Source organism: Hemiscyllium ocellatum, chromosome 1, assembly GCF_020745735.1.
Source record: "Hemiscyllium ocellatum isolate sHemOce1 chromosome 1, sHemOce1.pat.X.cur, whole genome shotgun sequence".
NCBI classification, from domain to species: Eukaryota; Metazoa; Chordata; class Chondrichthyes; order Orectolobiformes; family Hemiscylliidae; genus Hemiscyllium; species Hemiscyllium ocellatum.
This window is the reverse complement of record NC_083401.1, coordinates 69262041-69282116: the sequence shown is the minus strand read 5'-3', so window position 1 is coordinate 69282116 and position 20076 is coordinate 69262041. Positions and strand designations below refer to the sequence as shown.

The 20076-nt window shown below is 41.1% G+C and overlaps 1 protein-coding gene across 3 annotated transcripts in view; it reads right to left on the bottom strand.

Annotated features, from left to right (window-relative positions):
* LOC132809026 (protein unc-13 homolog B-like) overlaps positions 1–20076 on the bottom strand; it is a 577546-nt gene that overhangs the window by 86010 nt on the left and 471460 nt on the right. For all 3 annotated transcript variants that reach the window (XM_060822442.1, XM_060822515.1, XM_060822523.1), the window contains one exon: positions 349–475. In XM_060822442.1, the coding sequence (XP_060678425.1) occupies positions 349–475 (127 nt within the window). The remainder of the gene's footprint in view (positions 1–348; positions 476–20076) is intronic.

Sequence of the window (20076 nt, the reverse complement as noted above, 5' to 3'; positions counted from 1 at the left end):
CAGCTTTGCTAACCTAGAGGTCTAACTCACTGTTAGTGAAGTCTGTCAGTTATTAGGAGTTTTAAACTCTTGTAGGCAGCACACAGAATTTCAAATTAATTCTGCTGGTCTGTAACTAGCTTTTTCTAAACTCAAAAACCTGATTGAAACAAATCCACTAAAAACATCCAATACCCCGCACATGAACTTAAACGTTGATCCTTTCCCAAGCAACTCTATCACATGATCAGATTCTAGAAACAGGATGCTTTATCACCTCCCACAGAAACCTAATTCTAAAAAGGATTTGCACCCAAGATAAAATACTGTTTTTTTCTCCAAAAGCACATAGCCCATCACAATACTCACGCTGGATATTCAGGTACAGTCTCTTTCATAGCTGGAAGATCTCTCACATATTCATTATACAGCCATTTCACTTTGAAGTGTAAGTTCATGTAATCTGCACTTTTGCAGAGCCTGTGCTTCTCATGCTCTAAAGAATAAAAATATTAAAATATATTATCATAAGCATATTACATAAATATTTTCCCTTAACATTATTCAATTTCAAACTTGCAGTAAGGCATATTTTATTATTAAAGTTAAACCCATGCTGACCTTATGATGGAGGGAAAGTTAAGAGGGAAAGTGATGTTGGGTCAAAATCCTGAAACTCCCTTTCTCTCAACATTTTGTCTAGAATTTAGAAGATTAAGGAGTGATCTGATTGAATTCTCCAAGTTAGTAAAAGGAAAGATTATGGGAAAATTGCACTTAATTCATTGATAGAGCTTTATGAAAAGCTACCAGGGATAGTTGGTGGTAGCTGTTGTTGATGTGGTGTGGACTGACTTCCAAAGAACTTTCAATACAGTACAACTCATCAGACCTCTGAGAAAGTTGCAGCTCATGAAATAAGTGGGACAGTAGTGACAGGAATACAAAATGGCTGTGGAAAATGAAGCAAAGAGAAATGGTTAATGGATTTTCTGGGTCAAAAGGAAGGCTTGCAATTTTTGATTATGGGACCCTTTCTTTTCCAGATATCTATTAATGATCTAAATCTTGGCTTGCAGGGGACAATTTCCAAGTTTGGAGATGATACAAAACTTGGAAACATTGCAAACTTGGATGGGGAACAGCTTAATAAGTTGGTCATGAGCAGATAGGTGGCAGATGAATTTCAATGCAGAGAAGTGGAAGAGGACATATTTTGATGGAAAGGGAGTGATTGCATAAAAGAGAGATAGCTACCCTAAAGGGTGAGGTGGACCAAACAAACTTGGGTGTACATGTGCATAAGTTGTCTAAGTTATCAAGACAGGTTGAGGAGCAAGTAATAAAAGATACAATATGCTAGGCTTTAATAGGTTTTGGGAATAAAGAGGTTATGCTGACCTCATATGAGACAACAAATTGATTTCAGTTGGAGATTTGTGCTCGGTTCTAGGGAGAGGAAGACAGCAATCGAGAGAGAAAGAGAGAAAGGAGTGGACAGGTGAAGACAGAACCCAGAGAAAGAGAGAAAAAAAATCAGGTAGACATCATTTTTACTCAAAACTTGGAGAACTGGGGAATCCATATCTGATTTGACTAGGTTAAAACGGCTGGCAGAAGCATGTGAATTTACTTTCACCCTTCATGAGATGCTTAGACATTATTTGGTATGTGGGATTAATGATGTAACGATGCAAAAACACATACTAGTTGAAGTCCAGAGGACACAGGCCAGTCCTTTTCCTTAGAGTGCCTTTTGAGGATTTCTTTTTAACCACCAGGTCAGGTTCCTCTGATTTTGCGACCAATATGGGCAGTGTGTAACTCATGGGAGCTTGCCCCTTATGCCAGGAGTGCCTCAGTAAAATTTCACTCTCTTCTTCCAATGGCAAAAGTGTCGAGGCAGCTACAACCATCATGTCCATCTCTGATTCTGAGGACTTATCAATGTATGCAAGTACCCCTGGGTTCACCCTTTTTATCAAACATTGACAAGTCCTCAGAGTCAGAGATGGATATGATGGATGTCGTCACATTGATGCTTTTGCAGCTGGAGGGAGAGAGTAAAATTCTGGAGCAAGAGTCAAGCTCCCTTCTGTTATAAGCCACTTGTAGAAGTCACCTAGTGCTAAAATGACCCAGAAGACTCTCCAAGAAAAAGGATTGCCCTTATCTTCAGACTCAGAAGGGAAGGGATGTAGCGATTGTAACGAGGTCAGCCAGCTGGACATCATAGAATACCAGTTCCCCATTTGGGGCTGTTAAATTGGCTCAATCAGGAAGCCCTGGCTGACAGATAAATAAGTCGTGTCAGAGATACTGCCACTCTGACAGCTGACATTGAACAGGCAGTACTAAAGTCAAGGACTGTTCATGTATAAATAAAGATTAACCTGGTGACAGGATACTGGCAGCTGTGGGAGTAATTTCATAACCTTTCCAATAACTCTCTTTCATTGTCCAGTTCAGTGTGATGGCCTTGCATGTGCTAAATGGATTATAACCAAACTATATCCATAAATGGTTTATGCTCCCATTAATACTTTGGAACTTCAGGAGACTATCCTTGGGCCCCACCTTTTGGCATTACCTTCCAGAGGCATTCCAAATGCAAAACCTAGCAACCATGCTTCATTTACCCCTCTCCAATTAGACTGCCTAACAAACCAGTCCACTTTCTCCCGATAAATGTTAATAAGACTAAAGTCATCATCTTGAGCCCTTACTCCAAACTTTACATTCTTGCCACCAAATTGCTGTATTTAATCTAGAACTGAGTTCCTGATTCTATGATCTGTTCATCATAAAGACCTTTATTTGTTACACTGCACACGTCTACGTGTCCCAGTCTATCTGCTGTTAAAAGCTAGGTTCATGCTTTGGACATCTCCAGACTTGATTACTACAATGATCATGGGCAGCACGGTGGCTCAGTGGTTAGCACTGCTGCCTCACAGCACCAGGGACCTAGGTTCGGTTCCAGCCTTGGGTGACTGTCTGTGTGGAGTTTGCACATTCTCCCCGTATTTGCATGTGTTCCCTCTGGGTGCTCTGGTTTCCTTGCACAGTCCAAAGATGTGCAGGTTAGGTGAACTGGCCATTCTAAATTGCCTATAGTGTTAGGTGCATTAGTCAGAGGGGAGTGCGTCTGGGTGTGTTACTCTTCGGAGGGTCGGTGTGGACTTGTTGCCACACTGTAGGGAATCTGGTCTAAACTAATCATCCAGTTGACTTCCTTCATCATCCATACTCTTCAACATGTAAATCGTTTCAGCCTATTACCATAACTCATTGAGAATTCCTTTCATCTTTCTCCCTTCTGTTTGCTGACCTACATGAAAGCCTGGTCTATGAATGCCTTGGGTGCTCTTCAACTTGGATGCATTATGGAAACATACATTATTGCTGAGAAAAATTAACTGCACACAATTACACAATCAAGATTTCCCCAGTCATTTATCTAACTTGTTTCTTCATGAGTTTTTTTATTACAGTTTTGAGAGTTATTCCTATGAACGTTATGTTGGCAAGCCCGAATTTAATTTAGAACATGCAAATTATGTTTCTTAATTTAGCACATCTAATGCTAAACGCCAAATGTGGAGTTACAAATATTATGCCACACACCCACACATTTTCACAGTTATTCTCCCTGTAAATTTTTCAATCTTTATTCATAATCTCTTCAAGGTATGATTCATATCAAGTTGCAAAGATGTTAACAATCATGGGCACTAAGCCCAACTGTTCATTTCTGTAGTGTTAACATTTCTTCTATCTTGTTAACTTTTCCTTTCTTGAAAGTACTGACTTTGAGGCACCTTGCCACTAATCATGTGTATACTTAAACAAAATGGGTAGAAGAGAGAAGAGAGTCAGGTTAAAGGGTTAAAGGCTTAATTGACAAGTATTGGAAACCCTTCCCCAACATGCCATATCATCGTGGTGGCTGAGTATCTTACCATTTCCAAGGGCCACTGGCTACAACCTATGCCACTGTTTATTTTCCCTATTTGGCTAGGCTGTCAGCATGGATGCTAGATAGAAAATGGAAGAATAAAATGTCAATGACTGACATTAAGCTTGGCAGGACCTCAGCACCCTCTACCTTATTTGGTTCTTTCCTGCTTTTGGATTTCTCTGCATCTTCCCATCTTCTGTTTCTCACTCAATAGCTGCACTTCAGCGAACGTGGAAAGGACATTCCTCTTGTGAGCAAGAATACCATTAGGGTGGATACTATTTTAAAATTAGGGGTCAGCCTTACAGGAGAGAAATGCAGAAAGTTATGCTCTCTTGGTGAACTGTGAGATTTTGGAGGTTTCTGCCTCGGGCAGTGATGGAAGTAGATCACTGAATATTTTTAAGCCAGAGGTAGATAGATTTCTTATCAGACAAAGAAATCAAAAGTTTTTGAGGTATATATGGAATTGGTTCTTTTCTTATTGGTGTGTATATGTTGTCTGAGGCTCATTTTCTCATCAAATATGATGCTGAGGTTAGGAACAGACTGATTTTGCCTTCATCAGATGCCAGAGAGAAGGATGGAGTCAGGAGTGGAGAGAACAGTGTTTGAACTGGAAACAGAAGGCAATGGCTTTAGTCTTCTGAATAATTAAGAAGAAAACATTTCTGCTCTTCAAATATAAGATGTTTTACAATACAATTGGTTTTACAGGATACTTGTAGGATTATTTAAGTCAAACATCCAGCATGTGAGCTCAGCCACTCAAGCTGAGAGATAATAAAGACTAGACAAAGTTTCAGCAGATTAGCTGAGGTATAGGCAGAACGGAGGGATGCTATGGATTGGTGGAAATTGGTGATATATAATAATGTGCAAGCAACAATAATATATAGGTGAGCAGTCAGCTCCAGGCACATCATGTAAGGAAGCTACAATCTGGAAAGACCTTCTGCAGTTAAAAGTTTGGTACACTAAATGATTCATTTGGCTCAAAATTATATACACAAGTAATAAATGTTTCCTGTTTTGCTTTAGAAAGCAGTGATGCCTCAGAACTAGTGTGATGTCCTATATCTCTAAACAGCTGAGGTGCATTCTTCAATGCCACAGTTTCCAAATTTAGAAAACAGCTGCTAAAGAATTGCTGTTCTGAAGAGGTGGTATTGAATATAGATCAGCCAAAATTATCAATAGCAACAAGACCCCAGATAATTAAAGAATACAAGAACATTTTGGTATCCTGATTTTAGTTTTTATATTAGCTAAATTTAATTTCATTTTGGTGCCATGTAAGCTTCGATTCCTTTTCATTGTGGCTATAATTTTAAAGTAGAATCTGATGTTACTCAATTGTTTCTCTGCAGTGATGCACTTACCCATTGTCTTTCTCCTTAATTCTACACAAGAATTTCAATTTAAGTGGGAATGATAATGTAGCAGAGTTGAAAAGTGTGGTGCTGGAAAAGCGCAGCAGGCAAGGATTTCAGTGAGTCCCTCTCTCCTCTACAAGGATCTCAGTGAGTCCCTCTCTACCTCTACAAGGATCTCAGTGAATCCCTCTCCCCTCTACAATGATAATGTTGCAGCAATGGATTAATGAACACACTCACGAGTAGATTGCAATCATTTTTGTCATAACAGCAAAGTTCTTGGTTCTCCAAAAACTGGAGATTGAAACGCACCCCTGCCTGACAAACATTTCCATGAATTCTCTGAGACTGCGTTTTACTTCTCGAGTGGTCTATCTATAACAATCAAAAGAAATTATCCCTTTTGCTTTACTATGTGTCACTTTCTTACCAATATGTAAATATCCATAATTTGAACAACACTGTTATTCAGTCAAAGGTGACAAAGAAACAGGACTGGTCTTTACATGCCTTTATTGTGCATGTTTTTGGTGAGCATTAAAATAAGTTGGTAAAAACCAAAAGAACTGTGAATGCTGGAAATCATACATAAAACAGTAATTGCTGGAAAAGCTCAAGAGGTCTGGCAGCATCTGTGGAGAAAAATCAGAGCTAACATTTCGGATCCAATGACTCTTCCTCAGTGTTCCAAACAGAAACTTCGTAGTATTTCAGTGCAGAAGAATCTTGGTCTCTTCATGCATGAATTGCAGAAAACCTTATATGCAGGTATAGCAGGTAACAAGGAAGATAAATGGAATTTAGGCATTTATTGCTAAAGGAACAGAATATAAAAGCAGGAAATGTTGCTGCAACTCCATATAGCACTAGTGAGATCACAGCTAGAATAATGTATACTGTTGATCCCTTTAGTTGGCGTTCGATGTAGCTGTATTGGACGCCATTAAGAAGTTTTGAAGATTCATTCCAGAGACAAGCTTATGAAGAGAGATTGAGCAGAATAGGCCTATACTCTCCAAGGTTTAGAAGAAGGAATGATCTAATTAAAGCAAATTCCATGCTGAAGGGAACTGGTTGCAGATGTAATTGTATGTGTCTTCCCAACATCCACTTCCTAACATACTTTTTCACCAATCTTGGTGTCAACTGCAAATGTAGTCATCAAGCCTTCTTTCCTTTCATTTAAGTCATTGATAAAAATTTAAGCTTTTTAGAGTTTTAAAAGTTATCGGAACCCTGCGCACACCACTGCAGGACTCCAATGATCACATTCTGCTAACCAGATACAGACCTAATTATGCATATCCTGTTTTCTGCCTGCCAGCCAATCTTCCACTCATGCTAATATGTTACCCATCAAAATTATTTAATAAAATTATATCACATTAAAAATGGTTATGGTTAACTCAGTATGTTTAAAAATACTTGTTGACAAAATAGAGTTATTAATGTGTTATTGAAACCAACCAACTTTGACATTTAGTAAAGTAATACTACAAGATACAAATTCTTCCAATTATTGCAGCTTTATTTAAATACAGTGAAGCAAAAAAATTAACTAAGAATGCAAATTGGTTGCCCGGCAGCTTAATAGCTAGGCGTCATGCAGTAGACTCAAATTTACATCCCAATCCTGAATGGTATTTATACCATTTAACTGCAGCAACAATAAATTTTCCATACTTGTTTCATTATTGACTTTTTCTTTCATAAGCTTAGGTGAGAATGGAAGTGAGCAAAGGAGTGAAAAGAGGGAAAGACAAAAACATAATCGACTTAATCTTTACAAGAATGGAACTTGAATATTGCTGAGAAAACAACATTTGTCAAAACTTTGTCCTGTTGTCGACACAATATCACAGCAATTCAAAGGAATGCCATTGTAAAGGACAATAACTCTTTTTATATTGTATGAGATCACATGCTAATTGGCTGGCAATGTAACTTGATTACTCGAGGTGTTGCCAAGGAGAGTGCACCAGTTTGATGATGTTGATAATTAACTGCCAAGCTTTGTTGAAATTTAAACCAAGCATGTTGACATTGATTGGATAAGGCAATGACCTGAGAAGCGGATCATGGAATGGCTATCCCCTATTATGTTCAGTTGAAACAGGTGCAGAGTAGGTACATGTTGTTTGTCATTGAGGAACAGTTAATTAATAAATGCTATTTTCAGTACTTTCAAGTTTATGACATGGTGAACCTGAATAATAAATATTTGTCAGCAAAATTCTTAGCACACTCAGGGTTATTTAGCAAGTGCTTACTAATCACAGAACCATATCTAATGTTGGACACAAACTTTTACAAGCACAGGCTGGTTGGTTATGTTAGTATCTTCTCTGTTGTGAAGCAATGTGCAGTTGATACCTTTTTCCAGGTTTTGGAACATAAAAGCTATATGTCTAGCACCATGCATCATTGCAATTCATATACCACATTAATCATTTGTGAGTATGTCTCATTAAAGGTGAATGGCATGAATGGTGTCATTGTTCCTGATGAAGGGCACGGCCCGAAGCGTCGATTTTCCTGCTCCTCGGATGCTGCCTGACTGGCTGTGCTTTTCCAGCAACACACACTCAACTCTGATTTCCAGCATCTGCAGACCTCACCATCTCCGAATACTGTTATTGCATAGTAGCAACCTGAAACAACTGGTTTTACCTGTTGTCAAATTTTTGAGATATCTTACATTGGGCACTTTTCAGGGCTGCAAGTGGTAAGTTAGGCCTTTTCATGAGTTTGTACAACACACAGTGAGAACTGACCTGATCAGTGTGGCCACTGTACCACAGGAGAGATTTGCTGCTCCCTATTTGAGTATTGAACTTGCATGGTAAGCAAATAGCTTTGAATCTATTTACGAGGTCACCAAAAGCCTAACCTTGCTGTGTATGGAACTGTTGGAATTCCAAAGCATACATTGCCCAGTGGAGTGAAGTTTGCAGTGGACAATTATAGAGAAACTTTTGGCAGATTTCTTATTTACATATCAATAGCAATGCCTTGTCCCTGTGTTCCTTTGACATTGTTAAAACCTCCCCCATTGTGCAAATGACTTTTCACTGATCTTACAATTTCAGAAACTTGTGCTGTTCAGTTCAATTTTAATGACATCAAATAGATTGTGTTACCATTAGATCCCCTCCAGGCTCAGCATTCTCAAACATCATTCGTGGGTTCCATGTGAAATGTGGCTACAATGGAATGACACCAAACATAAACCTTGCATATTTCCAATACATAGATAAAATACTCATCACATTATCACAAGCTTCAACTTCTACTTAAATTCAACTTTGAAATCAACCAGTCAAATTACCTCTCTCACCTGGATGTGCCAAATGAGAAGTCACCAAGAAGTTCATTATCACTGTCTCCTGCAAACCCACTTCCAATGGTGAGTGTACACATGGGATTCCTACCATTTCAATGTTATACAATTGGCCTTACCAACAACTTTGTGAATAGAGCCTGAGCTCACCTTGATGCTGAAATTTGGAATGCCAAGCCATACTGTGAGATAATAGCTACACTGATCAGAATATTTCTCACTGTCCATCACAAGCAATCATGAAAGGGGGTGAGGTGACCACTTTCAAAAAGAGGTCAGAGTAACATGGATTACTCTGAAGAAATCTCGTGCTGTTACTTTGAAGTAGTAACACTGTTCGCCATAACGTGTTGCTGCCATCAAGCTAAAAAGACATTCTGTTTATCACACAAATGAGTAACATGGTACAGCGTGGTACACCAGGGCTAGTGTGACTTTAGTTAGGTAGCTCCAATACCCCAAAGTGGATCTGAACCAAACAATATGCTTTGTTAGCTGTTCCCAAAAGATAATGGCTGTACCCAACCAGCCTCTGCTTGCAAAATACTAAACATAGTTCCAATATTAGATGTGTTACCATAATTGAAAACATTCCTTATTCACTTGCGGGACCTGGGTGTCAGTGACTGGGCCAGCATTTATTGCCTCGTCCCTAATTTCCCTCAAGACGATTGTGGTAAGTTGCTTTCTTAAACCACAACATTCCATGCGCTGTAGGCAGACCAACAACGTTGTTAAGGAGGGAATTCCAGGATTTTGACTCAGTGACAGTGAAGGAATAGCAATATACTTCCAAGGCAGATACTGGGTGGCTCAGTGAAGTAACTTGCAGGTGGTCATTGAAATAACTCCACAAAAGTTAGAATCCTGTTACCAAGTTACCTTGGATTTGCATAGTACATGACACTCACCCAGTCAGTCCAAAGCCAGGTCCCAGAGCGAGCAGAATACCTGACAGTCTGTTTATATCTGTCAGGTAGGACTCCTGTTAATCTTGTTTAATCAGGGAACTCTATTATATGAGGTTCACCTGGCTGACCTTGTTACAATTACAACATTCCTCCCCCTCCGCTAGTTGTCTTTTCCCTAGGTTGGGGCATTTCAAGACTAGGGGACACATGTTTAAGGTGAGAGGAGAGAGATTTTAAAAAGACATTAAAAGCAAATGTTTTGTAGAGGGTGGTTTGCATGCGGAATGAACTTCCTGAGGAAGTGGTGGATGTGGGTACAATTACAATGTTTAAAAGACATTTGGATAGGTACATGAATTGGAAAGGTTTGGAGAGATATGGGACAGGAGCAGGCAGGTGAAATAAGTTTAGTTTGGGATGATGTTCAGCATGGATTATAGAATGTAGGGAACTAGATGGTGACATCTTGAAAATGTTCAGATTACAGAGGAGGAAGTGCTGGATGTCTTGAAATGTATAAAGGTAGATAAACCCCAGGACCTGATCAGGTGCATCCTAGAAGTCTGTGGGAAGCTAGGGAAGTGATTGCTGGGCCTCTTGCTGAGATATTTGTATAATCAATAGTCATAGGTGGGGTCTGGAAGACTGGAGGTTGGCTAACGTGGTAACACTATTTATGAAAGGTGGTAAGGACAAACCAGGGAATTACAGAACTGTGAGCCTGAAATTAGCCTGACAAGTTCTGGGAGGGAATCTGGGGACAGGATTTACACGTATTTGGAAAGGCAACAACTGATTATGGATAGTCAACATGGCTTTGTGTGTGGGAAATCATGTTTCACGAACTTGATTGAGCTTTTTGAAGAAATAACAAGTAGGATTGATGGGGGCAGAGTGGTGGACGTGATTTAAATGGACTTCAGTAAAGTGTTCGACAAGGTTCCCCATGGGAGACTGGTTAGCAAGGTTAGATCTCATGGAATACAGGGAGAACTAGCCATTTGGATACAGAACTGGCTCAAAGGTAGAAGACAGAGGGTGGTGGTGGAGGATTGGTTTTCAGACTGGTGGCCTGTGACCAGTGGAGTGCCACAAGGATCGGTGCTGGTCCTCTACTTTTCGTCATTTATATAAGTGATTTGGATGTGAGCATAAGAGGTACAGTTAGTAAGTTTGCAGATGACACCAAAATTGGAGGTGTAGTGGACAGTGTTACGTCACATTACAACGGTATCTTGATCAACTGGGCCAATGGGCTGAGGAGTGGCAGATGGAGATTAATTTAGATAAATTCAAGGTGTTGCATTTTGGGAAAGCAAATCTTAGCAGGACTTATACATTAATGGTAAGGTTCTAGGGAGTATTGCTGAACAAAGAGACTGTGGAGTGCAGATTCATGTTGCCTTGAAAGTGGAGTCGCAGATAGATAAGATAGTGAAGATGATGTTAGGAATGCTTTCCTTTATTGGTCACAGTGTTGAGTACAGGAGTTGGGAGGTCATGTTGCGGCTGTACAGGACATTGGTTAGGCCACTGTTGGAATATTGCGTGCAATTCTGGTCTCCTTCCTATCGGAAGGATGCAGTGAAACTTGAAAGGGTTCAGAAAAGATTTACAAGGACGTTGCCAGGATTGGAGGATTTGAGCTGTAGGGAGAGGTTGAGTAGGCTGGGCATGTCTTCCCTGGAACATCTGAGGCTGAGGGGTGACCTTATAGGGGTTTATAACATCATGAGGGGCATGGATAGGATAAACAGACAAAGTATTTTCCACAGGATGAGGAAGTCCAGACCCTGAGGGTATAGGTTTAGGGTGAGAGGGGAAAGATATTAAAGAGATCTAAGGGGCAACATTTTCATGCATAGGGTTTTGCATATGTGGAATGAGGTACCAGAGGAAGGGTTTGGAGGAATATGGGCCAGGTGCAGGCAAGTGGGACTAGATTATGTTTGGATATCTGGTCAGCATGGACGAGTTGGACTGAAGAGTCTGTTTCATGCTGTACATCTCTATGAATCTACGACTGGTTGGACTGAAGGGTCTGCTTCCATTCTGTATGACTCTATGACTGAGTCCTGGGTCATAGGCCCATTTTTCTTCCCGTAGCTTCACCAGAGGCATTTTTGCATTAGGTCCAGTTCCTCCAACCCTGCCTCAGATACTGGCATCTTGTACCGGACTGTAACCCACCTCATAAGCATCTATCCTGAAATTCATCATCGCCTTCAGATGGTAATGGTATCAAGGCTGCAACATCTGCCCATCTCAGCCTCAGAGGCTTCTTCAACCCTAGCCAGAAGGGGAGGACCCATGATTTCTGACAGACTTGCCGGATGTTCTGAGGGGCCAAGTATGTTCAGCTCCTGCCCCATTGCGTGATTGCAGCTTTCATGTCGTCTACATGCATGTTCAGGATCCCCTCTCTAACCTGAATTTTTTATGTTATTCGACCTGATGTTCTGCTGAACATGCCTCTTAACTCTGTAGAGTAATTCCTGTGGTTTTGATACCAAGCCTTATTTCCCCAAAGTAAACAAGCTCTTACGCTGAGTTGAATCTTGTGGCTAGCAATTGTGCTCCTGATGCCATTTCACCTTCCCCGGCAAATCCAAGATGATCAAGCTTAACCTGGTACAGAGTCTTCTCCCCATTAGCAATTCTGTTGGAACCATCCCTATAGTTGTGTGAGGTGTGGTCCAAAAATCAAACAGGAACTGGGACAGTTTGGTATTGAGTGAAGCTGTTTCTTTAAGCCTGACTTTAAATTTTGGATTGCTCTTTTCGCCAGACCACTGATGGATGGTATAAAGCTATCGTTACATACTGAATACCATTTGACTGTAGGAAATACTCAAATTCCCTGCTGGTAAATGATAGCCTGTTGTCTGTGACTAACACCTCCAGGAGTGCATGTATTGCAAAAGGTGCATGTAACCTTTCAATTGTCATTCCCATGTTTCATGACAAACTCTATGCATGTCCAACTACTTTGAATGGGCATTCACAATGACTAAAAACATTCAACCTATGAAAGTACTGGCATAGTTGACACACAACTGAGTTTAGGGTTTCCTCAGCCATTCCCATGAATGTGGGCAAGTTGCCGGCACTCGCCTTGTTTATGTCCTTGTTGGCACTCATGGCATTACCCCACAAACACAACTATGTCAGCATTTAATCCTGGCCACCAGACATAACTTCATGCCAACCTCTTCACTTTGGAAACCACTGGATGACTCTGGTGGAGTTCATCCAGTATCTGCCAGCAATCTTTGCTCAGGACAATCATTCTTGCTTCCCATAATAATATGCTGTCTTGAGTTCGTATGCTGGCAATAACTACAATGGCTTGCTGGCGTGGATACTCAAGAAAATTTTAACTGTTTGGCTGAGGCTTTTCTTTTGTTGGGGCATTGCTGTAGGGTGATCTACAGTCCCTCTGTTCAGGATATGTTCTGACTGAGACTATGCAATTCCTTTCACTCAAGTGGTGCTCCCCAGGCTCAGTCAGCCTGGCGATGGAGTCCACTTCAGTTGGAATACCCTGTAACTCATAAACTCCACTTGCTGCATTTTCTAATGACAAAGTCAGTTGCTGTATCTGTTTGAAGTCTAATTGGGGTTCAACAAGGAGATACTTTTGCATGGTCACATAATTAATTCCACAGACCAAGTGGTCTCTTAGGATCTCACTTACGGTTAAACCAATATCACGTGCCTCTGCCAGTAGTCTTAATCGCGACAAAAATAACAATACAGACTCCCCTGGGTCTCAAACTGCTGACCAAAACCGATAATGTCACAGAATTAGAGGAGGCTTGAAGTTGTAACATTCCTTAGCTAAATCTGTCAACAATTGAAAGGATTTAATACATGGTGCCTCAGAGAAAGTTAGGCTTATAATAACCGAAAAAAACTGCAGGTCCACACACTGTCAGAAGAATTACAGTCATTGAGTCACTCGTTGCTTTTTGTCTGCCTTAATGTCATTTGCCCAGAAAAAAAATAACATATTCTTTCCACATACCAAGCCCAGTCTTCAAGAGCAGGATCGAATGAGTTAAGCTGCTCAAATAGCAACATGATGCCAGAACTGCTCACCCCCAAATCAAAGACAACTGTGGCGAGTGAATCTCTTCAGGGGTGTATTTTTTTTTCCTGTCACCACTGAAATAACTCCACAGAGGTGAGTATCATGTCACCAAGTCATCCTTTATTTTCACGTCATAGTACAAGTCACTGACCCAGCCAGCTCCTAGAGTTGGCAGAACTCCGACAGTCCTGCTTATATGTTAGCCAGGACTCTTGATTGGACCAAGTTAACAGTCCCAAACAGGGAACTCATATTCTATGAGATCCACTCATTTCAATCACTACAGTGGTGGTCCCATGTATCTCCTGCCCTTGTTCTTCTAGATGGAAATGGTCATGGATTTAGAAGGTCTAAAGAGTGATGGAACAAAGGTCACTGTTTGCTACACAATCCTGTACATGTAAAAGAAATTATACTGGCAACCAAATTAATATTGTTAGTCATTCCACTTATTCATTTTGGAAGCTAAATACATTAAAACACAGAAAACTATTCTTCTCAGACAGAAAAATAAAATAAACTGATTTCAATGCAAAGTAGGTGCCTGCAATTTGCAGTTTCAATCCTCAGGGTAATATATTGATCAATCACAGTCAATAAGTCCGTTTTTTTAAATAGCTTGTCAGTTAATTGAACCAAAAACATCAAGTACTCTAAAAACTCAGCAGGTCTGGCAGTATCTGTAGCAACAGAAACTGCATTACCATTTTGAGTCATATTGAACACCAATCATTAATTCAGTTTCTTCCTCCACAGATACTGCCAGACCTGTTGAGTTTCTCCGACACTTTCTATTTGAAGTTCAGATTTCCAGCAGCCACTGTACTTTGTTTTCATTTGGCAGTTAACTGTCAGTCACAATCTAGTATGTATATTTTCCATGGCAATGCCTCCAACAATGAATTGACTTGCCAACCAATCAGCATGTTCTTCTCGTAGAAAAGCAACAGTATAAAACTGTTTCCCTTTAAATTCATGTGAATTATTGTGATAAGAGCAAGACACAAGATTTGGAAAATGTGTCTCTTTTGCAACGTCACTCACATTTTATGATCTGAAATAATTGTGATGGAACAATACTATTCTACCTCTAATTTGCCAGTTGGACATATAAATAAAATGATAAACGCATATCTAAAAAGTGTTGATTTATGATAACACAATTGCCATGTTTTGTCATTTAGAAATAGCATAACATCAGAATGCCTCACATTACATTCAAAAGTCCGGTCTGGTTATCTCAGAGATGTACAGCACGGAAACAGAACCTTCAGTTCAACTTGTTCATTCTAAACTGACCTGGTCCTACTTTCTAGCATTTGGCCCATATCCCTCAAAACCTTCCTATTCATGTACCCATCCAGATGCCTTGTAAATATTGTAACTGTACCTAGCCTCCACCACTTATTCTGGTAGTACATACCATGCCATGCGCAACACCTTTTGGGTGAAAACGTTGCCCCTCAGGTCCCGTTCAAAACCTTCCCCACTCACCTTAAACCTGCGCCAGCTAGAACAAAGAACAATACTTTGGACCTCCCAGCTTGCACCAACACATTTTGCCCTTCCTTACTAAAACTCTCTTCACTTACATGATCTGTATCCCTCTATTCCCTTCCTATTCGTATATTCGTCGAGGTGTTTACTGAATGCTGCTACCACGATCTCCTCTGGCAGCATGTTCCACCCTTTGTATGAAAAACTTGTCTCACACATCTCTAATAAACATTCCCCCATCCCTACACCTTGAACCTGTGTCCCCTAGTAAGTGAGCCCTCCTCCCTGAGAAAAAAGACTCATACTTTTTACTCTATCCATGCCATTCAGAATCTTACAAATTTCTATCAGGTCGCCCCTCAACCTCCCGCATTCTAGTGAAAACAAACCCAGTCTATTCAACCTTCATAGCTAAAATTCCCCATTCCAAGTAACATCCTGATAAACCTTTTCTGTACTTTCTCCAAAGCATCCACACCCATCTGTTCATGTGGCAACCAGAAGTGAATGCAATATTCCAAATGCGGCCAAACTAAAGTTCTATAAAGCTGCAGCATAACTTGCCTTTCTTTGTACTCAATGCCTCTTCCAATGAAAGCAATTGTGCTTGAGGACTTCTTTACTACCTTTTCTATATGTGCTGCCATTTTCAATGATCTGTGGAGCTGCACAACCAGATCCCTCTGCAATCAATACTTCTAAGGGTTCTGACATTCATTGTATAATTTCCATCTGGGCACGTCCTTCCAAAATGCATTAACCTCACACTTCTTCAGATTTACCTCCGTCTGCCATTTTCTGCCCATGTCTCCAACTGATCTGTATCCTCGGACAATTCTCCTCACTATCTGCAACTCTACCAGTCTGATGAGAACAGCTACGTTTTCCTCCAAATTATTTATGCAGATCATGAACAGCAGAGATCCCAGCACTGATCCCTGCAGAACATCACCAATTATAGCCCTACATTCCAAAAGCATGCTTCCACCACTACCCTCTGTCTCCTCTGACAAAGCAGTTCTGATCTATCTTAAAAACTGAAAGAACTGCAGATGCTGTAAATCGGAAACAAAATCAGAAGGTGCTGGAAAAGCTCAGTAAGTCTGGCAGCTGAAAAAGAATATGGGGTTAATATTACATTAATTTGCAGAAAACATATATATATAGCCAAAAACACCTAAGGGGAATACTTGGTTATGGTCTTAAAACTGCCCTGAGAATATATAATGCATGATTAGTCCATATCTATTTTGTTTAAATTCATTTTCTGTGAGATTTGGGTGCCACTGGCTGGCCAGCACTTATTACCCATCCTGAGTTGCCCTTGAGAAAGTGGTGGTAAGCTACCTTCTTAAATCGCTGCAGTCCACTTACTGTAGTTTTACCCACAAGACCATTAGGGAAGGAACTGCAGGATTTTGACCCAGTGACAGTGAAGGAATAGTAATATATTTCCAAGTCGTAATGGTGAGTAGCTTGGAGGGAAATGTGAAGGGTCACTCAATCAAAATGTTAACTCTAATTTCTCTTCACAGATGCCACCAGGCCTGCTGAGCTTTTCCTGCATCTTCTATTTTTTGTTTCTGTATTCAGCTTGCCAGCTCACCCCAATATCATGTGACTTCACCAATTGTACTAGTCTGCCACTTGTCAAAACAATGACTGCTGATGCTGGAAACCAGATTCTGGATTAGTGGTGCTGGAAGAGCACAGCAGTTCAGGCAGCATCCGAGGAGCAGTAAATTCGACGTTTTGGGCAAAAGCCCTTCATCAGGAATAAAGGCAGTGAGCCTGAAGCGTGGAGATATAAGCTAGAGGAGGGTGGGGGTGGGGAGAAAGTAGCATAGAGTACAATAGGTGAGAGGGGGAGGGGATGAAGGTGATAGGTCAGGGAGGGTGGAGTGGATAGGTGGAAAAGAAGATAGGCAGGTAGGACAAGTCATGGGGACAGTGCTGAGCTGGAAGGTTGGAACTAGGGTAAGGTGGAGGAAGGGGAAATGAGGAAACTGTTGAAGTCCACATTGATGCCCTGGGGTTGAAGTGTTCCAAGGTGGAAGATGAGGCGTTCTTCCTCCAGGCGTCTGGTGGTGAGGGAGCGGTGGTGAAGGAGGCCCAGGACCACCAAGTCCTCGGCAGAGTGGGAGGGGGAGTTGAAATGTTGGGCCACAGGGAGGTGTGGTTGAGTGGTGCGGGTGTCCCGGAGATGTTCCCTAAAGTGCTCTGCTCAGAGGCGTCCAGTCTCCCCAATGTAGAGGAGACCGCATCGAGAGCAACGGATACAATAAATGATGATTGGAGACGTCTGGAGGAAGAACGCCACATCTTCAACCTCGGAACACTTCAACCCCAGGGCATCAATGTGGACTTCAACAGTTTCCTCACTTCCCGTTCCCCCACCTCACCCTAGTTCCAAACTTCCAGCTCAGCACTGTCCCCATGACTTGACCTACCTGCCTATCTTCTTTTCCACTTATCCACTCCACCCTCCTCCCTGACCTATCACCTTTATCCCCTCCCCCACTCACCTATTATACTCTATGCTACTTTCTCCCCAACCCCATCCTCCTCTTGCTTATCTCTCCACCCTTCAGGCTCTCTGCCTTTATTCCTGATGAAGGACTTTTGCCCGAAACGTTGATTTTACTGCTCCTCAGATGCTGCCTGAACTGCTGTGCTCTTCCAGCACCACTAATCCAGAATGCCACTTGTCAAAGGCTTAACCGAAGTCCACGTAGACATCAACCACTTTTCCCTCATCAATCACCTTTGTCACCTCCTCAGAAAACTCTATCAAGTTAGTTAGGCACAACACCCCCACATAAAATCATGCTGTATATTGTTAATAAGTCTATTTGCTTCTAAATGGGTAGAGATCTTATTCCTGTGAACCTTTTTCAATAATTTCCCTACTACTGACGAGAGCCTCACAGACCTGTAATTTCCTGGATTATCCCTGTTTCCCTGAGGATCCAAAATCTGGATTTAGGCTGTCGTCAGGAGCAACCATTTAATGCATGCTTTTGCTAATTACAAAATGGCTTCTTCATGCAAGTAACATAAAATAACATAACAAAATGGCTTCTAGGAGCAATGGCATCTAACTCTGCTGAAAACTGCATTCCTGAACTAATTGAAAGAGATTAGCAAACAATGCCCTGTTCACAGTATGAATTAACTAAGCAAGATATGACATTATTGAAGTATTTGAACTGGCCCTGTAGATGCAGGTGCGAGAGGTAAAAACGTGCAAACACGTAGTGCCCAGGAAAAATCACTGGCTTAATTTTATGTCTATTTGTCATTTTATTGGATTAATTTTGCAATTAAGGCTGTTCTGTTCGTTAAGAGACCTATAAAAGTTGCTATTGTTTTAAGCTTTTCCAGAGTACACAGAGGTACTATGCCCGGCGTCATAATAGTTGCTAAATCTTGCTGAAACCAGACAGAGCTGCTCGTGTTTATTTGACCGATTGCAGAACCGAGGTTCCTCCTGAGGATCCAGATTTACAAACCTTCTTTAACAATGGAACACATTCTCAATTTCTCTGGGGTGCTACCTTTGGCCAAAGAGGATACAAAGGTGTTTGCCAATGCTCCTGCAATTTGTTAGCTTGCCTCTTTCAATATTTTGGGATAGATCCCATCAGGATCGAAAAGCTATCTGCCCTAATACTTTTTAAGATACATAACACGTCTTTTAGAATAGCAACTGGGCTGAGAAGTTTGACACTCCCTTTCCTGAGACCATCTGCCACCAATTCCTTCTGTCCAATAAATACCAGGGTATTTAGGGCCTCATCTCCCTCTGCTGGCTCCACACAGATTCCCTCATTTGTCCTTGAGTGGGCCAACCTATCCCTGGCTACCCTCTTGCTGTTTAATATATCTATAAAAAAGCCTTGGGATTCTCCTTAATCCTGTTCATTAAAGACTTTTCATGACCCCTTTTAGTCCTTCTAGTTCCTTGGTTAAGTTCTTGCCTATTTTCTTCATATTCTTCAAGGGCTTCATTAGTTCTGATCCTCTTAGACCTTATGTATGTTCCTTTCTCTTTTTGACCAAGGTCATAATATCTGTGGTTAGCCAAGATTCACGTAACTTATCATACATATCTTTCATTCTTGATCCTGCACTCTTATCAACTGCCGTTTGAAATATTCCATCATGACTGATATGGATTTACCCTCAAGTAGCTGCCTCGAGTCAAAATTCTCCAATTCCTACCTAAAAGTATTATCGTTCGCCTCCCTCTAATTTAATACCTCCACCCGAGGACTACTGTTATCCCTATCCATGTGTATCTTAAAACTCACAGTATCAGGTCACTACTCCCGAAATTCTGAAATTTTACTTACCTGGCCGGGCTCATTTCTCAAAATCAAATCCAGTCTAACCCCTTCCCTGGTTGGACTGTTTACATTCTGCGTCAAGAAACCCTCCTGAATGGTTCTTACAAATTCTGTCCTATCCAAGCCCTGAGCTCGAAGTGAGTCCCAGTCAATACAGAGAAGTTAAAATCACCCACAACAACCCACATCTTTCCAAAATATGTTGACATATTCTCTCTTCTGTCTCCTGCTTGCTGTGGGGAGGCCTGTAGCATTCCCGCACATTGTGATTTCACTTTTCCTATTCCTAAGTTCTACCCATATTGCCTCAATGCACAAGTCCTCTGATGTATCCTCCCTCGATACAGCTGTGAGATAGTCCTTTAGCAGTAATCCAACTCCCCCACCTCTTTTAACATTTTCTTCTAAGACACCTGAAACATCTCAATCATGGGTCATTCAGCTGCAGTGCTGTCCCTCGTTCAGCCAAGTCACCATAATCGCAATAACATTATCATTCTAAGTACTGGCCACAGCTCTAAGGTCATCTAGCCTTGCTTATTATACATCGCACATTCCAGACCACCACCC